This window comes from Diadema antillarum, unplaced genomic scaffold (assembly GCF_040938485.1).
Source record: "Diadema antillarum isolate AM-2024a unplaced genomic scaffold, OU_Dant_1.0 scf00000174, whole genome shotgun sequence".
Taxonomy (NCBI): domain Eukaryota; kingdom Metazoa; phylum Echinodermata; class Echinoidea; order Diadematoida; family Diadematidae; genus Diadema; species Diadema antillarum.
The window spans coordinates 764,758-784,275 of record NW_027271063.1 but is presented as its reverse complement, the minus strand read 5'-3'; the positions used below and the strand labels follow the sequence as shown (position 1 = coordinate 784,275).

Genomic DNA, 19,518 nt, shown 5'->3' with positions numbered 1-19,518 from the left:
GTGTGAGTCCAGCATCAGCGAAAGTGGAGAGGAAGTGGTTGTTGACTGCAGTGGAGTACTGATGACCCTCAATGGCACCACTGGTCCAGTTAATGTCGGGAAGATTAAAGTCCCCACTAATCCAGACCACAGCAGATGAATTGCTAGAAATGATGTCCATAATAGCTTTGCACATGCCTTGAGCAAGGTCTGGGTCGTTCTTGGGTGGGCGGTAGGCTGATACAGCGATTACTGGTTGTTGGCCATAGACTTGTATCTTGGTTGCTATGAGCTCGCATGTAGAGTCAATCTTTATCTCACAGTCAATGAGATCCTTCTTTGTGGCTAGTAGGACCCCTCCATAGCCATCTGCACGATCTTTCCTTATGGGGGTGTTATAGCCTGGGGGCAATAATTCTGTATTGAGAATAGTCGGTTTCAGCCAGGTTTCATTTGCGATGATGATGTCAGGTTGGCAACTATTGACCGCTTCCCAGAAAGCTTCACGTTTAGCACAAAGACTCTGCAAGTTGACAGACAGTATTTTGAGAGGTTTAGGTTGGTTCTTCTTTTGACGTGCATTGGTCTTAATCGGCGATGACTGATGGATAGGAGATCCAGGGTTTGGTTCTGATCCAGAATCAGATGGAGTACGGGTACAGGTACTGGAAGAATTTGGGGTTGAAACTGAGTCTGTTGGTGGAGCTGGGACTGTGGCTGAACATGCATCCACAAGAGGAGAGAAACTGTTGTCAGTTGAGGTTGTGTATGAGTCCAGGAGAGAAAGACTGTGGTTAGGAGAATTGCATTTGTTACATATCCAAGTGACATTGGACTTATTTACACGTTCATACGATTCATTGGACATTCCCATACAGTCTGTGTGAAACCAGGTATCACAGGTGTCGCAAGCCACTGCAGTTCTGGTTTTGGACCAACGGACAGCTTTGCCGCAAACTCCACAAGGGTACTTGGGCGTGTACGGGCCTGGATTGATTTCAGTGTCATGAGCATGTATTATCATAAGAATAGCAATGTACATAAAAACAGAATCCTTCTTTGGCACAGGTTTAGAGCTGGTGTGCGATAAGGAGAGGCTCTGGGTGGAGGTGATCCAAGAGGCTTGAAGGTGCCTGAAGTTGGATAGGCGCACATCATTGGTACTGTTATTGGCAAGGTCTTGGCTGAGAAAGGTGACAAGGAAACATTTGTACGCCTCTGGCTTCGTATTCCGATGGGGTGTGTACCGCGATGAAAAAGGGCAGGAATATGATATAGTCAGAAGGAGGTTTGTGGCCAGTATTGATAAGAAGAAAATACTGGCATAGATTTGTGCATTAAACATGATGTTCGCTCATGTGCAGTGTAGGCTGTAATATTCGTGAGGATTGAAAAGTTAATCTACTGACCTCGGATCAGGAACTGAAATATACACAGCGTTGGCCATTGTTGTCTGTTAAGGATGAAAAACCTGTTTTACAGAACCAGGAGAATCTTGCTCAGAACTAGTCTAGTAGTAGGCTAGCTAGTAGTAGAGAAGCTTGAAATCCCTGTGGGCTGTGCAGCGATGATGATTCAGATGCACAAGTAAGTGAAGAGACCACACACCAAAAAGCATAGCTGGGACTAAACTGTGCCAAATTTCCAAGATGGCTGCTTGGACCGCGACTAATGTGAAGATGTCCAACACCAAGAAATATAGATGGGACTACACTGTATCAAGTTTCCAAAACGGCTGCTTGACGCGCGAAAATGTATCTGAAATTCTTGTTTCAAATTCCGTTTAATCCAGATAAACAGTGTTCAATTAAATACCAATATTGCTCATATTGAAGAATAACAATGATTCGATGAAAAAACTGCCGCGAAAAATAACCAAAAATTACAAAATTACAAAATTAAAAGAGAGCACTCCCACGATACGTGTTCCCACAACGGCGGCGCGACCCATCATACACCAACGATCTTTCTAGTCCCTTGATTTCCTACAAATAGAATTGATATTCTACTTTGTTTTTGCATCTTTTTTATTCAGGAAAAATTCGTTTTATATAGGCCTAGGCCCTACATAAATAGGCACCGTTTGTTTGTAGTCGTAGTCGTAATCTGTAATAAAAAAAATCTTCAACGTCGATGGCGCTGTTTGCATTTTACAGACTGCTGAAGGAGAAAAAAAAAGAGTCGTGTTGGCGTGTGCCGCATCTTGTCTAATTTGACACAGAACTGACAGCAATTACCAACATTTATAGCAATTAGCTTCACATCTTTCGCCATGGTAACAGTGGAACAGCTGTACAAGGACTATGAAATCCTAGCAGAGGCTGGAGAAAATGCTAACCAGGTACAGATTTGTTTCATTTTATCAAAGTTTCTTCGTCTTCACGCCGCTCCATAAGCCACAGTCATGATCGCGTAGTAAGCCTATGAGGTATTTCTTAAAGGGTTTACCCGGTCAATTGTATTCATTGGCATTGCCTTGCGTGCAGCTGGCCACTGACAGCAGAGCAGGTCCTGGCATACCAGTACCACCCTTTGTGATGTGATGTAACATAAGTACCCTGGACACTGCCACTTTGGCAAAATAGTACCAATATTCTTTCGTTTCCATGTAGATAACTCGAATTCCACTCAACCAAAATGGCAAAATGCACCAAAATTGGCGCTAGTGACTAACAGTTAGACCCTAACGTTAATAAGGTTAGTGTACTTTTTTCGCACCTGTTTAGTGTTTGTCAAAATGATCTCCAAAAGACCAAACATGAACAAACCCTTGCTTGCTTGCTTGCTTGTGCCTTGTTATTCAGTAACCTAAAAATACTTGCATCTGAGTCTCCAAAGTCGAATAGACGTTACGTTAAGTTTTAACACTTTCTACAAGTGTCAGAAAATCGTTGGAAAATCTCAATCTCTTCAGTCTTGAAATGCTGACTGTACACAATCATTGTACGTTCAGCGCATGCCACGGCACAGCACAGTACAGTACACGGCAGGGTCGATAATTTGGTCTGAATGTAGCAGAGACTCCAACTCTCCCGTTTTCGACGGGAGATCTCCCGCCGAAAGCCCATTTTTGCAAAATCTCCCGTTCTCCCGTTTGAGATTTGATTTCTCCCGCCCTGGCTCTGTGTCTCCCGGTGGAAAGGATTTCTTACTTATTTCTATCGTATGTTGAAAAAATAAGCCTTAGATAACACCAGAGAACACCTAGAACCCTAGGAACTTCGCGCCTCGCACACATCAACTTGGAGTCTCCCGTTTGCTAGGGGTTTCGGGCGGGAGAATCTCAAGATCAGAAGGTGCTTGGGGTTGGAGTCTCTGATGTAGCGACACAGCGACTTTTTTTTCTAACGTTAGATCTACGGGTGTCATTAAAAAGCTGTTGAGAAAGCGGTTGAGCGCATGTGCGAGTGTGTGCTGCCACTTGACTTTCTCTTTCTTTTCTATCTTTTCTTCTTTCATTTTCAGGCTATCTCAGGTAGACTCTGCTCTGTCTCTATACCTAAATTTCTTTGTGGTTTTCCTCTTGTGTAACTTTTTCAATTTTCTATTTAACTGTACTTTCTGCCTAATTCAGTAATTGTTCTTTGTTTTCTTCATGGGTTGTTTTTCCCTCCAACTGCAAGGGTTTTTCCTTTCTATCCTTTCCAATATCTTTTTCTTATGACATATGTGTCGTTCTAATGAATCCTTTTCTTCATTTCCTTTTCAACCTGTAGACCTCTATAATTCTTTCTTTCCTTCCTAAATCATCTTTGCTTTCATCCAGTTTTGATTCATCTCTCATTGTGATTCTATTATTCTACCTAACGTTAGTGCTTTAGTAAATTCTGTTTTTAATCTAGACCCCCTAAGCCCTATATTTTCTCTTTGCTTTCCTCATTTCTTTTCAAACATATCCATCTCTCCCTTATGCTTTCCTTATAATGCTAGTTTCTCTTCTTTTTTTTTCCTTCCATTATCTTTTAGTGAACTCTCTATTTTGTAAACCTTTTGTTTCATTTTTTCCAGGGTTTTTATTTTCATACATAGATCTTTCTTTCATTTCCTTTTCTCCCTTTTCCTAGCCTTTTTTAAAAGCATTATATTCTTTCACCCTTGTATTAAGTTGTATTACAGCTGTATAACCACATTTTTCACAATCTTCTTTCATGCACACACACCCTCTCACATACGCACGTGTGCACACACATACACACACACACAACGCGAACAACCCCAATCCCCAATCAATCGCTACATATTGCGACTCGGTACAAGCTGAGAGAAAGGCGGAAAAATTATTATCTTTTTAAAGATACCATAGAAGAACTTGCTCTGATCGCTGTGATATAGCTACATTCAGATCAATCACGGTGCTCGCTGCTGTGCTGCCGTGAATATGTTTTGTACACCGTGCTGCACTGTCTGCTCCTGTGCAACGCAGTTATCGCCGAGTGAACTAGCTGCGATCGACATATTCCAACAAGTGTATAAGTGTCAAAATGGTGACAAATTCCTTTTCTACTGGACTTGAATCTCACTCGGGTGCAAATATTCGAGGCCGTTGGATATTTAGAGTCAGTTTGTGCATGTTTGGAGATCATGTGACAAACAGGTGCAAAAGTACACTAGCACCCCAAAATTATCTACTTAGATTTAAATTTGATTTAAATTTGAACCAAATCCAAAATCGGTCACAGGAAGCATTGTCAATATCGATGTCGACATTCATGCCATTGGGCCATTGCTTAAAACAAAATCCCTGCTACAACTCTCTCAAATCAAGCTTGAAGTATACAATACCCTTACAACTAGAAAACCCTTCCACAATCATTTAGAGAGGCTGCCCATAAATCCCTTGTACATCTGCACTTAATGAATGCTGCTCCATCACCTGGGACCCCCAGTCTACCTGTATCTGAAATGTACTCCTGAAGATTCGGTACAAATGTACCCCATGTTTTGAATACGGGTACTGTAAAAAGAGGAATGTTCGCGTGCATTTTAATTTCGCGAGAGCCAAGTTTCGTGAAATTAAAATGCCCACTAAAGATCTTGTCTACACTATATGCATTAAATGTTCTGGGCAACTCGCTAACATTTCATGCTGCGTATAAGGCCGTCGCCTCCCATTCGCGAAAATATTATGTTTTACGGTAGCTATGACACAGATCACCCATACATTGTATTTAGAGCATCTAGTGGTAGATTCTAGCAGGTTGCGTACTGGATATGGAATATGGTGAAATCACTTCTGTCAACCACATCCATCAGATTCTAATGAGATGTAGGGTCTAATTTTGCTTCTATTGAATTTGGCACTCCACTCCCACACAGCATGAGAAGGAGTACAAGTCCATCCTGAGTGCGGTGGGAGCAGAAGCACCCCAGAAGCAGCTGGCTGCTCAGTTCATCCCCAAGTTCTTCAAGCACTTCCCCAGCATGGCGGAGCAGGCCATCAATGCCCAGCTGGATCTCTGTGAAGATGACGTCTCGATGGTGGGTTTTACAATTTGTAGTTGGATATTTCCACAGTAAAAGGGTACAGTTTAAGGATGTTGGGTTATTTTCTGATTCTAATGTTCATCACCCCCAATACAATATGATCAGAACACATATTAATGAGAGATAACTTTGTCCCCGAAATACTTCAAAGAAGTGCTCAGTCTCATAGAATTTTTGCCAAAATGAACATTTTTGGTGTAACATAGGAAATACTGGACTGAAATCTATTTAATAACATATGGAGGTCAAATAATGAATGCTCATTGAAAATTTGTTGTTTTTCATCTGAATGGCCAAATATTGATTACAAAAGGTAATAGCAGCACTTAAATTCTATTAAACACTGTGTTTTATGTACCATTTCTGGACCTAGTGGGTAACGTACATGTATGTATTTGTAAGATGGACAGACAAAACTGGTACATTCATGTGATTAACCGGATACTACCCGGATTTTGTTGTCATAACTCTAGTTTGAAAGGTTTTGTTAAAATGGGGCTTAAGTCTCTAACATAAAATCTTGAGTGAGCAGTAACCCGCCTTTTATCCCTGCATTTTGCGACAGATCCGGAGACAAGCCATCAAGGAGCTACCCAATCTCTGTCGTGACTCTGCCGACCACCTGCTACGCATCGCCGATGTCCTGACGCAGCTGCTGCAGTCGGACGACCTCCCAGAGCTAAATATCGTCAGGACAGCCCTCATGTCACTGTACAACATAGACGCCAAAGGTACTTTACATTTTGGGGGTGGAGTGGTTTGTATGATGGGTTGCTACAAACCTCAGCTGCCTCCTTGCCCAGGGCGACTTAACTCACAGGAAATGGGGATTTGGTGTGTTCAAAGTTTGTGAACCATGCCTTAATGCCCATTAAGGGCACGCAGGAGAAATATCTAGTGCAATGCCCTGTATGTTTGTTTGTGTTTGTTTGTTTTTTCTGCAAAATGTTTGTGTAAGTGTGGTGTGTGTGTTTGTTTTTTAAGTTTGATGTGTGTAAGTTAGCTTGTTTGATGTGTGTAAGTTAGCTTGTTTGATTGTTTTTGTTGGGTTTTTTTGCATTTTGGTGGAAAGTAATGTTTTGATTCAGCAACAATTGTGGTTGCAAATTATATCGTTCTGACTGGCTTGATTTGTTCACAAATTACCAGCTTATGTGATTGTTGCTTTCCTCATCTGTGTCATATTGTTTCACTTTTTTTGTTTATACCTATGCCAGGCACCCTTGGGGGAATCTTCAACCAGATCCTGTCGGGAGAAGACAAAGTCAGAGACAGGGCCATCAAGTTCCTTGGCAACAAGATTCAAGGGTTGCCGGCGGAGCGCATCCCCAAGGAAGTGGAAGACTTCCTGGTCGAGAAATCAAAAGAGGTTAGTGTTTGATATTTTCTCACACGAGGCTTTCCTTACTCTGTATTCTACATATCACGAGTGGTTTCCACACACTTTATCTTGCATGCTTTGTATAGCACTCAGTGACCAGTACGTCTCACTCTACGATCAATTTGAGGCTGATAGTAAGTATAACACTGTGGGTGTCTTGATTGTAGTCTTCATTTGCAAACCCAACAGTATAGTGACCAGAAGGAAAGACTATGGTTATCATCATTCATGTGATGGAAACGTTCAATCTGCCTGGATGCCACAAACTGACTTGCCCGCTAGCCAGTAGATACTGTGGTTGACTCATTGTAGCCAAGTGTATGTATTACTGAGTTACCAGATAATTCACATCTTTTGAGAGAATATATCACCGACAGGGAAAGAATTATAGACAGTTATCAATTCAAGGAAGTTAGAGGTTGCATGTATTATCATTGGGGACTTTAAATCCATTTTATCATCTCGTACAATACATGTAAGCCTCTAGGCTGCAGTGTAACATTGTGTACTGTATGCTTGATCCGATGGGTATCTTTGAGGAATCAAATAGCGTTAGCTGCTGTTTGAACAAGGAAATCCATTGATTGTTAAAGAAAGGAAAAACCAGACAGCTCCAGATTCTCTGTGTACCGTGTTCATTTTTGATAGATTGCTCTTCAACTTGAGTACCATCGTCCAATATGTTTATGTGTAATTTTTATTGTGAAACGACCTGCAGAGGACAGGGGGAAAATTGCAAATTATGACTCCTTGCAGAGCTACATGGTAACTGTTAATACACCGACACTTCAGCTGAGAGTAGAGGTTTCTTGTTCGAGCTGAAAATTGCCCCTGTAATCCTGGCATGTGCCGCGTGCTGTTGTTGTCACCTTCTTTCCACAGGTCCTGGCAGATGTGACTGGTGAAGAGTTTGTCCTCTTCATGAAGCTGCTGACCGGACTGACCAGCATGCAGACCCTCCAGGGACGGAAGCAGCTCCTCGAGCTGGTCACAGAACAGGCTGACCTGACTTCAGAATTCCAGGTATAAACATCATCATTGTATTAACCGTGATGATATCACTATCATTAACATCACGATACTCACTGTTTTCTTTGTCAATATTGCCATCATCGTCATCATCATCGTCATCATCATCATCATCATCATCATCATCATTATCAAAATCATGATTGGAGTGATGATCATTATAATGAATATCACACTGCTCACCATGGCCTTCATCAATATCATCATTATCATACAGGTGTACTTCGATCATAAACCGGTGTTCTTAATATCATCTGATTCATGTTCGCGGCAGTCTTCCCTGTTGCCTCAATCATGTATCATCACAATACTCGCTATTATCTGTGTCGATATCATCATCATCATCATCATCATCATTTATCATCATCATCATCATCATCGTGGTTGAAGTGATGATGATGATTATCATGAATATCACACTGCTCACCATCACCTTCATCAATATCATCATCATGCTCATGATCATAATTGTATTCTCGATGTCATCATCAGATTCACGTTCACTGCAGTCTTCTGTGACATCACTATCATTTTCATCATCATTGCCCCTACTATTTTATCATGATTATCATGATGATTATGGGGGTTCCCAACAACTACTCCTCTATTTTAGTAAAAAAGAAAAGAACGAAAAAAATCTGCCTTGCATTTGCCTCAATGAATAGCAATAAGTTGTATTTGCCCAGATGAAAAGTGAAAAGCTGCATTGCTTTAATAGCAGACCATGACAACTCTGACTGAGTCAATTTTTCTTACATCCACAGCATTCTGACCCAGACTGTGTTGACAGACTAATGCAGTGTGTGCGGCAAGCCATGCCCTTCTTCTCGGTAAGTACTTCAACTTTGAGCTCATGCAACTGTTAATTTCATTTGTTTGTTTGTTTGTTTGTTTGTTAGTTTGTTTGTTTGTTTTTGTCAATATAGCAGAGTTATGATAATTTAAATCTAAACTGAACTCTGGGAGCCGGTGTGAGTTTGAGGAAATGTTTTCTGAAATGGAGAAATGTTTTGTGTGCTTTATTACTGGTTCGTTTCCCTTCTCTACTTTGTAGAGTACACATATCTTGGTTGATATTATGATATTATGATATTATGCGAGATCACACACTCTACCGATTGAAGGATAGAGGAACTTATGTTGTCGTATTGTGGTTGAAGTTGCCAAAAATGAATGCTGCTTTGTGTTTGGATATATGAATCTAGAATGAGAAGTACATTCCTTGTTCTTTTGAACTAAACAGCCTTTCCTTCACTTTCATATATTTTATTTTGTGTGCACTTGTGTGTGTGTGTATGTGTGTGTCCTGCAGAAAAACGTTCCCTCCACACAATTCGTGTCCTACATCTGCGAGCACGTCCTGCCAAACTTCAGCCAGCTCGTCTCGCAGCCGGAGGCGGAGGGTGAGAAGGAGGGGGAGGAGAAGGGAGACAAGGAGAAGGACACGGAAAAGGACAGCACCAAGCTGGAGATGCTGAAGCTGGTGGCGGAGATGGCGCCAAACTGCGGCGACCTACCCGCAGAGCCCCACCTGGAGCGCCTTTTCAATGTTCTGGTGGTGAGTGAAGCAGTCAAAAAGCATTCTGCCACCAAGACTTGGAGACTTAACCAGGCTGCACACTATACGACTCACGACTATACGACCTTGAGACCAGGTCGTACGACCTGGCAATGCACAATATACAGTCGAGACTACACAACTAGGCTTACGACCATTCTGGCTTCTGTACATATTACCATTGATCATGGTGAAGTATGGAAGCACACGCAGTACGCATTGTGTGCACTTCTATACTGTTTGCATAACACTGTATCATGATTGGCTGAAAGCCCACCACCAGTTGTGGAAATTCAACATGTCAAATCTCTATGACTGGCACTACAGTCGTACAACTGGAAACTGGCAAGGCTGGCGACGTCACACTTCCGGTCTTAAGGTCGTACGACTGGTCCGATCGTATAGTGTGCGGGCGGGCTTTATATGCTGTAAAATCTGAAGCATTTGCAGCATTAAACTTTTGCGAATTGGAGCCGACGGCCTTTTATGGCAGCATGAAACTTTCATGAATTGCCGCTTGCATTCAGTGCATTGTGTGTGCAAGAACTTTCACATGTATTTCACTTTTGCATATCTTGACTTCATGATTGCACTTCAAAGAGTCATGTATGCAAACATTTCTGCTTTTACAGTATTTCTCACTCACTGTAATTTTCTTCCATGCCCCCCCCCCCCCCCACCCCTGCAGGACTACATGCCCCTGCCTCCGGCTGAGGGTGAGGAAAATGAGAACAAAGAGACCCCTGAGGGCCCCCAGCTCCAGTTCTCCTACGTGGAGTGCTTGATGTTCGCCTTCCACCAGCTGGCCAGGAGGACACCAGAGTTTCTCACTGGAGAGGAGCACGCCGAGCGGCTGAAGGACTTTCGAATCAGGTCAGTGGATGCCGCAATGGATGACCATTTTGTGTGGAGCCAATAAAACACATAGTCTTTGAAGTCCAAGTGCTGTAAAAGCCATTTAAAAAGGATGGGAGTAGTGTATCGCACAGTGTGGTTATGAAACAGAGATAAGATAAATATTAGTTTCTTGTCTTCATTTTGGTCTTGCAACATACTTCCTTGCTTGGAGTACTGTATATATGCCAACTGTGATATGTTTGGGGGAGAAATTTGATTGAAGTCTGATTACAGACTTATAAAAATACTAACTAGATTATCATGAGACATATATGTAGACAAGTTTACTAACAGGCTTGTTTTGTTAGTCTGAAACTTCTCAATGTCAAGTTCTTTATGCCTTCATTTGGGTGTTCCTACAATGACATCACAGTTTATCCATGTTGTTGAGTGTGAATTGCATTCATGTTGGTAAGTGTGAAACACCTCCTCGTTCAATGCGTCATGTGTCAATGCAGGCTGCAGTACTTTGCCCGGGGCGTTCAGATGTACAAGCGCCAGCTGCGTCTGGCCCTCCAGGGGAAGTCTGGTGAAGAGCTGAAGACAGAGGAGAACAAACTGAAGGTCGTTGCCCTCAGGATCACATCCAACATCGACATCCTCACAAAGGTAACTCCTTCACACCCCTCCCCCCCCCCACACCTGTTTCTGACACTTTGTATTGACATTCATGTTTTATATACTCAAAATTGGAGTCAATTGTCTTTTGATTGCATTTTACTCCACTAGCTCGCCACCATTTGATAAGCAATATTCAGCAGTCTTATTTGTGACCTTTATACCAATAAAAAATTGTTTACAGTAAGGTTAGAATAAATGATACCATAAGACAATGAAACTACTATTCATAAAAGAAAACAAATAGTGTTCACTTATGGGAAGAAACAAACATCTTAACTCCTTCTTTGATTGCGTGCTTGACACACAATCAAATTACCCCCCGTGAAAAATGTGTGCCGAGGAACAAAACTAAAGGTAGTTTCACATTGCTTAAACATTCCGCAAATTTTGTTCGTAGAGTGATTGCGCATACGAACTGCAGGAAGTTATCGAGAAGTAAAGTACGCACGGTTTTGCAAAGTCTGACTGGGATTGTAGATACGTGGATTGATAACATTAACTACTACAGAGAAGTGACAGAGGGTCCTGACTGTACCGCTTGCTCACATTTTATTTCCATTTCACGTCAAACTTTTCAGTTTGAATGATGTAGGCAAAATTGTATACTTAGTAATATATCGTGTAATCCTGCCCTTCTCTCTTAGGACCTATTCCACAATCCACCCTCCTACAAGAGCACCATCATCTTGTCCTGGAGACCAGTCAACAAGCAGCCACCGCCATCTAAAGACCAGGCCGCGTGAGTTACTATAAACTGTCTAAATGATCTGTCTCCATCAATTAGCTTCATTATCATCCCTTTAGATGACTAGATAATAATCTGTATTCATGCTCAAAGTGACATGCAACATAGCATTGGAATACCTGTGGTGGCATACGTATTACTAGGTAATTTTTTTTTTTTTTTTGGGGGGGGGGGGGGTAGTGAGGGGTGTGTGCCCGTACATTGCACTCGGGTACAACACTTCAGTAGCAAAAATGGTTGTGTATACTAGTAATTTTTGAATAATTGTGTAGTACCTTACCCATCGTAGTTCTTGAATACGATTGCTGCATGCAGTGAATGTAATGTTTCTGTGTTACTCGTGCTTGTAACTACTCCTGTGCAGGCACAATAGAGATATGCATGTACTTTGATATACTAAGACTGCATTTTTTAATGGGAAATCAAAAAATTAAGGACTAATTCGTAATCCACGCTTTCTGTGAAATAGCAAGATGCAGAAAACTCATCATCTTATGACCATATCAGGGCAATTAGCCCCTGAGGACAATTACTCCCCGACTAAATACTATTTAGTGATATGGTTAGAGTAAAGATTAGGATTTAGTTGAGGTTTAGGGTTAGAGTTTGGGTTAGAGTCAGGATTAGGTTCAGGATTAAGATTAGGGTTAGGGTCAGGGGAAGGATCTGGGGTAATTGTCCAGGGGGTAATTGTCCTAGAACCCTTCAGACTTCTAAATCTTCAAATTATGGCCAGGCGTTGAATCTCTCAGGTAGTCACTGGGGCGTGATTAACCATGTTTTGGTTCGTACGTGAGAATGAACAGGGACTAATCTGACAAATTCTTTACTGACGAAATGCCTACATTCACTGCTTTCCAGAGCCCACCGTAAAGGTGCAATATTATGTAACCCAGGAGGTTTCTTGCACACTGCAAGAAAAGAAGAGAAGAAGAAAATAAGGAAAGGAAAGAAAGGACGGAGGAGTGGGAGGGGGTTCATGTATTGCAATGACGATAATGTGCTTCTGTAGTTTTACTTACTTTTTGTCTTTCCTCTACTCTCTGTCGTCATCTCTCTCTTTTTCTATCTCTCCCTCTTTCTCTCCATCTCTCTCTTTCTGCTTCTTTCTCTCTTTACCTGTCTTTGTGTGTTTGTTTGTTTGTTTGTTTTTTGTCTTTATCTCTCTGTCTTTGTCTCTTGGTGTACAGTCAAAAGAGGGGCAACATCACACCCATCACCTTCTCAGACGGTTCCCCTCCAGCCAAGAAGAACCAGAACAGGGGCGGCGGCGGCGGGGGTCAGAAGAGGGGCAACAGGACGATGTACACCCCTCCCGGTGGCAAGTACAGCCAGAAGGCTGGTAGTGCGCCCTCTGGTGGCGAGGCAAATTACGGCAATGCGTACGGTGAGTAAAGCAGAATTTCAATAGGAATTGCGTTGGATGTGTTGAGAGCACTCGTGTGAGCACCTTGCAAAGGCAAGATGTTTTGCAAATTTGCATATAGTGTGGCAAGGTGTAGTCTATGAACCATACAGGAAAAAAGTACAATCCTGCTTTTAAAAAAAAGAAAAAAGATAACAAGTTCACTATTCCTTGCTTGCAGCTGATAAACATTGCATTTTTGTGTTCCAGGACAGAAGGCAAGATATTAGCACTTTAATCAGTCAACTCTTGATAATTCATGAAAATAAGAACAGCAGGAACTGCTTAAAATGGCAGACTCCTCCATTTTTTTTATTTCTTTGATTTCACTGTATTAAAATACAGTAAACCCCCCAAAAAAGAGTTGTTATTGAATTTATAATGCACATTTCTGTTCAAAATACACTGTGCATGACCTGCAAATTATGTATGATTTTCATGGGGAAAAAATGTGGATATAAAATCAACCTGTGTTACAGAAAGTGAAAGTTTTCCATTGTTTTTCGTTATTTTATGTGTGGTGCGTAGGAGGCAATCCAAGGAACCAGAGGAGTCGTGGGGGCTGGAATCGCAACAGGGGGCGTGGCAGGGGCAGGCGGTACTAAAGGAAAGCCAATGGTGCTGATAGTATGACTCTTTTTTTTTTTTGCCCTACTGGGAGACGGCGCCCTCGTTGGCCAGGGAGAAAGAGGACCAAGTTTGAACTGAACGGAAAGACTGCACCCTAGTATTGCCGTGGTTGTCACTTGGACAAGATTGGACACCTCAGGGCCACAGAAAGAGAGATAGATAGAGATTGCTAGAAAGAGTGAGAGAGAGAAAAAAGAAAGAATCACTGCCCTACTGTGGTAAAAGGAAGAAAGTAACAATTTAGCTAATTCTGAAGTATTAATTTGGACCTACCGTGTTGTACATGTATGCATGCAAAGTGTTCAACTGAAATGCTCATTGAAATGTGAGATGTCTGTGACATAGAAGTCTGTATTTTGTGCAGATACCTAGCAACATGTGTTTGACATACATTCATGAATGATACATTTATGCTTATGGGTGGGGGGGGGGGGGGGGGGGGGGGGGGGAGGGAATAACGTCACGTTGTTACTTTCGTCCTATACCAGAGTAGAGCAGTGAATGTGGGTGGTGCAAAAGGGGGCAAGAACGGCAACCAGAGGGCCATTAGCAACGAGGCGTAAGAGTGTAAATTATTGTGATATGCATTTGTTGCAATGAAAATATGTGTTTTCCTCTCATATTCCCTAAGTTGCCATGGTGTAGTAATATGCTGATACTGCAACCTTGATATGTGTCAAATTTCTGGTATTACTCGGTTATCCAAAGTGGTCTGCCATGACTAAACTTACTTGAGATAATATGTAAGAAAGCTGTGGTAAAGTTGTTTGTCCATCCTTAGATATTTTTTTAAGTTGTTTTTTTGCTTTGTTTATTTGTTTTTTAAGCTGGCAGTCTGTTGTAACCACTGCATTTATGGCAGGGTTGTCTAGATGTGAACCATTCGACAATGGTTCTGCTTACCATGTGTACTGCTGACCTAGCAGCTTCCAGCTAGCAACTACATACATCTGCTTGGAACTGGCACAGGTGTTGAACTTGGCACAAATGCCTAGAGGCATGTGTGCAAAACAAAAAATGTGGCCAAGAGATATTGCCTACAACTTGCTATTTATGATCACATCTAACAAATGTGGTTATAATGGAGGATCAGGGCCTATGTTGTTCAAGCTTCTGTTGAACAGCATAAACGAAACTGTGTTACAGTAAGCTGCAGGACCAAGTACCCATATTTAATCCTAACAGAGATATGAATATATGGGACTATCTACAATATTCATGAAGGTAGCTTAGGATCGAACAGAACTTTTTCCAATGATTATGATTATGTAGTCCAGTTGATTTGCTGGAGATAGTGCTCTAGCACACAAATGTCAATTGAAGAAGGCAGTAACACACAATCTGATGTAAACACAGCATGAACAACATATGCATGAATATCATGCCTGTCCAACTCTTTAGACCACAACAGCCCTTTGAGAATTCATTTTACCCCCCCCCCCCCAAAAAAAAAAAAAGAAAACAACAACAACAACAAACAAACAAACAAAACAAAATAAAACAAAATATTACACTGAGATAATGGTAGTACTGAAGTAATGCATTTATGGACAAGTGGATGTTGCAAGTCTTGGAAAATGCTGCTTCTGTATTGTATATCTGGGCATTAAGAGTCTGATAGAAATGCATAAAGGCTTTTGTATCCTGTAAATCTGCAAAGTTTCCCATAGAGTGCAGAGAAAACTATAAGTAATTGTAGAAATTTGGGAATTTTATCACGTTTTGCTATTAAAATGTGGAGAACTATGCAGTCAATTGCACAGCTCTGTGGTGTAAAGTGACTCTTTGTTTGTGATATCCACCGAATGCAGTGTTTTTTGACTGGACGCCAGGCGGTGTACTAGTTATAGGAAACTTGTCAGATTAAGCTTGTGTTTGTGCTCACCCACTTCTTTTCTTGCTGGGTGAATCAAAAATGCCTCCCTGGGCCAATCATCCTTGAAGCAAATGGACTGTTACTGTGTACACCATATATTTTGTGAGTCTAAATTTTTGCGAATCATGAATTCCCAATGATTTCACGAGTGGTTAAATTCGCGATCGTGGAGTCCTGTACTGAATGGAGAAATGTACACACATATTATGTCACATTCACATCGGGAGCAGAGTGAATATTTCTGCGCGTCTTTAATTTTGCGAATAGCACCTGACGCGCAAAATTCGTGAAAATAAAAACCATGCAAAATATTCGGTGTATACAGTACTTACTTCTTCGCAACTAGACCACACAGAAGAATGAATACACGTTGACATATCTGATGTATTAAGTTGTATACATGGAGTGAATGCTAACAACAAGGGTAATTCCCTTACGAAAATCCTGTCAAATTGAAGCTGGCAAGAATTCGATCCTCTGTCCAAGCTCCATGCTGCTTTTGTGCCTCTAAGTCTTGCAGTGTTTCAGTGCAAATGTACATGGCCATATCATAGTCACTACCAAATTGTGTATGTTTGGTAAAATCTTTTAATACTAATGAGCCCTGAGCCCTTGGATAGTGTAAAACCAGGATTGCTCGCATGCATTTTAATTTCTAGAATTTCAAGAGATTTGTGAAATTAAAGTGCGTGGGGAAAGTTCTTGTCTACACTAAATGCATTGAATATCGGTGGCAATTTGCGGAAATTTAAAGCGGCAAAAAAGGCCATTAGCTCCAATTTACAAAAAGTTCATGCTGTGATTATATTTTCTTTGCTTTTCAATCAAGCTGTTATTTAGAAAAAAAGAAGAAATTACTCAAGAGCACAGGACTTTTTTACCGTAGAAATAATCCAGAATAAAAAATTATCCTTTGTAGTTTGTATGAGTACCCATTATATTCACTTTGAAAATTGTATGGCATATCTGATACAAAATGTAGGGGGGTGCCCTTACTTACAAAATGTGGGAATGAGAATTGTGTTGTTACTTTCAGCAGCCTGGCATTTTCTTTCTGGCAGTGAAGTTTTACTTAAAAAAACAAACAAACAAAAAATGGTTGGTTTAGAACCTTATCACCTCTCATGAACAGTCTAAAATGCCTGTGCATACAGCTGCATGCTGTATAGTGCATGTGCAGTTTGTGTGTGTGTAATGTGTGTGTGCTTAGGTGTGATACAAGTTCCAATGATTTGTTTGTATGTGTTTGTAAATGATAGAATCTTGAGTAAAAATTAGTTCTTAGTTGCCATTTCAAGAGAACATACCACATGGTAGTTTGCCAAGATCATAATATATAATTCTACGTGTTCACTTGACAGACAGATGTTGGCAAAAAAGGGCTTTTATCGCATAGGTGTTTTAAGATCTGTTTAGTATGATTTTTATTTTTTAAAGTTCAGCAGTATTCAATAGTCTTATTTTCAGCCTTTCTGTTGTTTTTCTGCTGACATGTTCTTTACCATTTCCATTCTTTTTGTCCATCATGGTGAGAAGATGATCTTATGAGAAATTGACAGGTTGGGTGGATTGAGAGGAAATAGGTTTTATTCAAGGCTGCCTGTGCAAAAAAAAATCTAGACATTTCTCAGACACAAATGGGCAAAGCTTTTCAAGTGTACCAATACCCTGAGTATTATGTTTGGTATATTTCTAGAATATACTTGGGACATGCCCAGGCCCTCTGCAAAATATTAGAACTTTTTGTCCCTCCAGTTTTTATTTAATGTGGTTTACATGTAAATTTTGAAGAGTATACAAAAACAAAAATGATTTGAAATAGACTAGTCGATCACCTAATTCTTTCAATTGAATTATTATGCTATCGACATTTTATTCCAAATACATCTTGAATGATAGTGATATGCTATGCGTGCATGTATAGATCGATACCTTGCTAAACCGATCGACAGGGAATCTCGATATTATTCGTAAAAACGTACCCATATAGCTAGAAAGGGCACACATCAGTACCAGCACTCACAGAGCAGAACTTAGACATGATCTGATTTATCGAAATACCTATACTTCCAGGGGTTATTACAGGTGAATAATGGGTGTTTTTTGTGTATTCTAGCTGTACACAAATTTAATTTCCAGGCTATTGGTGCACTTTAACCCTAAACCTGTGGTAATGTGGTAGAGCCTATATAAAATCTGCTGGAATATCTAAATCTGGTAGGAAATGTGTTAATTAGACAGTGGGGTTGATGCCTACTTTAGCAATGTACCTCAAAAAGCAAAAATAGTATCGTACACTTCTGGTTAATTGCATTACTGTAGCGAGAGTCGGGCGACAGCTAAACAACAGACATTCACACAGTGGGAGTTGCTAAACTGGTTGAAAATATTGAAAGCTCTTTCTGTTGTAAGTCTGTCTGTTAATGAGGATTTTTAGTCTGGTCTCTTCTACTTATTATATTACTGTGCTGACTTCAAGATTGACTACGACTTTAAGCCTGAAATGCTACTTTACAAGCTATTTGTATTTTTTTTTCTTCTTGTTCAAGAGTCCCATTGAACTACTTTGCATAGATCAGCCAGGAAATCCTTGTACACACCACATCATTGTCATCAGAGTTCGTAGTCACATGTTTTCTTTTGCTGATAGAATATACTGAATCAGTAATTACATGATGACCTTTTCTTTTCTGTTTTTTATTTTGCCATCTTTGTAGAGGCAACTTGTGAAATAAATACATTCTGCTCTGTACAGATTTTTTAAAATGTAAAGTGATTGTGTGTGCGTTCTTTATGTGCAGTATGGTATTTTTGTTAATTCACTGTAATTCTTTAATATCCCATGGACACTTTGCTGGAACTTGCTTTGCTTTTCGTCATAATTCAGATGAATGTTCTCCAATCTTGACTTAATGATTGTGAGCCAGGTGCCCTATGGTGTGCACAATGAATGTGCCTCAGAGCAATAGGAAGGCAACAGCAACACAACAGGGATTAGAGAGCTTTAAAGGACAAGTTCACCTTCATAGATATGTGGATTGAAGTTTGAGGAAAATTGAACAATCTGTTTAAAAGTTATGAATTTTTGAAGTTTCTGCTTAGTCACTGCTGGATGAGAAGACTACTACAGCTTGTGATGTCACATGTGTACAGCTATATAAAGAAAGTAGAAGGAAAATTCAAGATATATTCACTTTTCTCCCATAATAAAAGAACACTTGACTTCCCTCTTTCAGAAGGCAAGGGGAATAATATTACCCTTAACATACGTCAGTGACGAGTCAAGGATATTTGCACTTTTTTCAGAAAGTAACATTTTGTGAAATAGAACTCTTTGTATTTTCCTTATAAATGTTGTACGCATGTGACATCATACACTCTAGTAGTCTTCTCATCCAGCAGTGACTGTGAATATACTTTAAAAATTCATAACTTTAGAACGGATTGTCCAATTTTTCCCAGACTTTCACTGATGCGTTCTACAAATATTGCTGCATTCTCTCAATCCACATGTATATGAAGGTGGACTTGTCCTTTAATAGGTACGTATTCTTGATTTACAAGATGGGAATGATATTGACAACAATCATACCAATTACAATAATACGAATACAGGTAATTATGCCTGTATTTTATTCAGTCATCCCTTTCCACTGCAGCCAAAGAATGTCATTCACTCCTTTTTGTGCCAATGAGTCAAATGTGCACATTTTTTACTCACAAAGCTATGGACAAGAGATTGGAGTGGCACAGGTACGCAGAGAGATAAACAAAAGTTAAATGTACAAATTAGGAGCAGTTCAATTACTAAAACTTTTGGGGAAATGTAAGAAAAGTAGATGACACATGTCTTGTGATATGTAAATGAAGAGTTTGTTTGCAAAAACCGATAAGTCCATATTTGCCAAATGGA

General features: G+C 40.4%; 1 protein-coding gene across 1 annotated transcript; it reads left to right on the top strand.

The window, feature by feature from the left end:
* Positions 1-2,165: 2,165 nt before the first annotated feature.
* On the top strand, positions 2,166-13,747 carry LOC139722860 (apoptosis inhibitor 5-like). Its single transcript, XM_071634143.1, has 12 exons — positions 2,166-2,320; positions 5,296-5,457; positions 6,029-6,194; positions 6,681-6,832; positions 7,727-7,867; positions 8,638-8,703; positions 9,186-9,431; positions 10,120-10,304; positions 10,787-10,937; positions 11,594-11,688; positions 12,885-13,081; positions 13,628-13,747. The coding sequence occupies exons 1-12, from the start codon at positions 2,252-2,254 to the stop codon at positions 13,702-13,704; spliced, it is 1,707 nt and encodes a 568-aa protein (XP_071490244.1). The 5' UTR covers positions 2,166-2,251; the 3' UTR covers positions 13,705-13,747.
* Positions 13,748-19,518: the final 5,771 nt, after the last annotated feature.

What these genes read in the sequence shown, in the direction of transcription:
- LOC139722860 (XM_071634143.1), top strand. Translation starts at nt 2,252, where the DNA reads ATGGTAACAGTGGAACAGCTGTACAAGGACTATGAAATCCTAGCAGAG. An exon ending in ACCTGACTTCAGAATTCCAG is followed by an intron (nt 7,868 to 8,637) that starts GTATAAACATCA and finishes TTACATCCACAG; the next exon opens with CATTCTGACCCAGACTGTGT. An exon ending in AAGCCATGCCCTTCTTCTCG is followed by an intron (nt 8,704 to 9,185) that starts GTAAGTACTTCA and finishes TGTGTCCTGCAG; the next exon opens with AAAAACGTTCCCTCCACACA.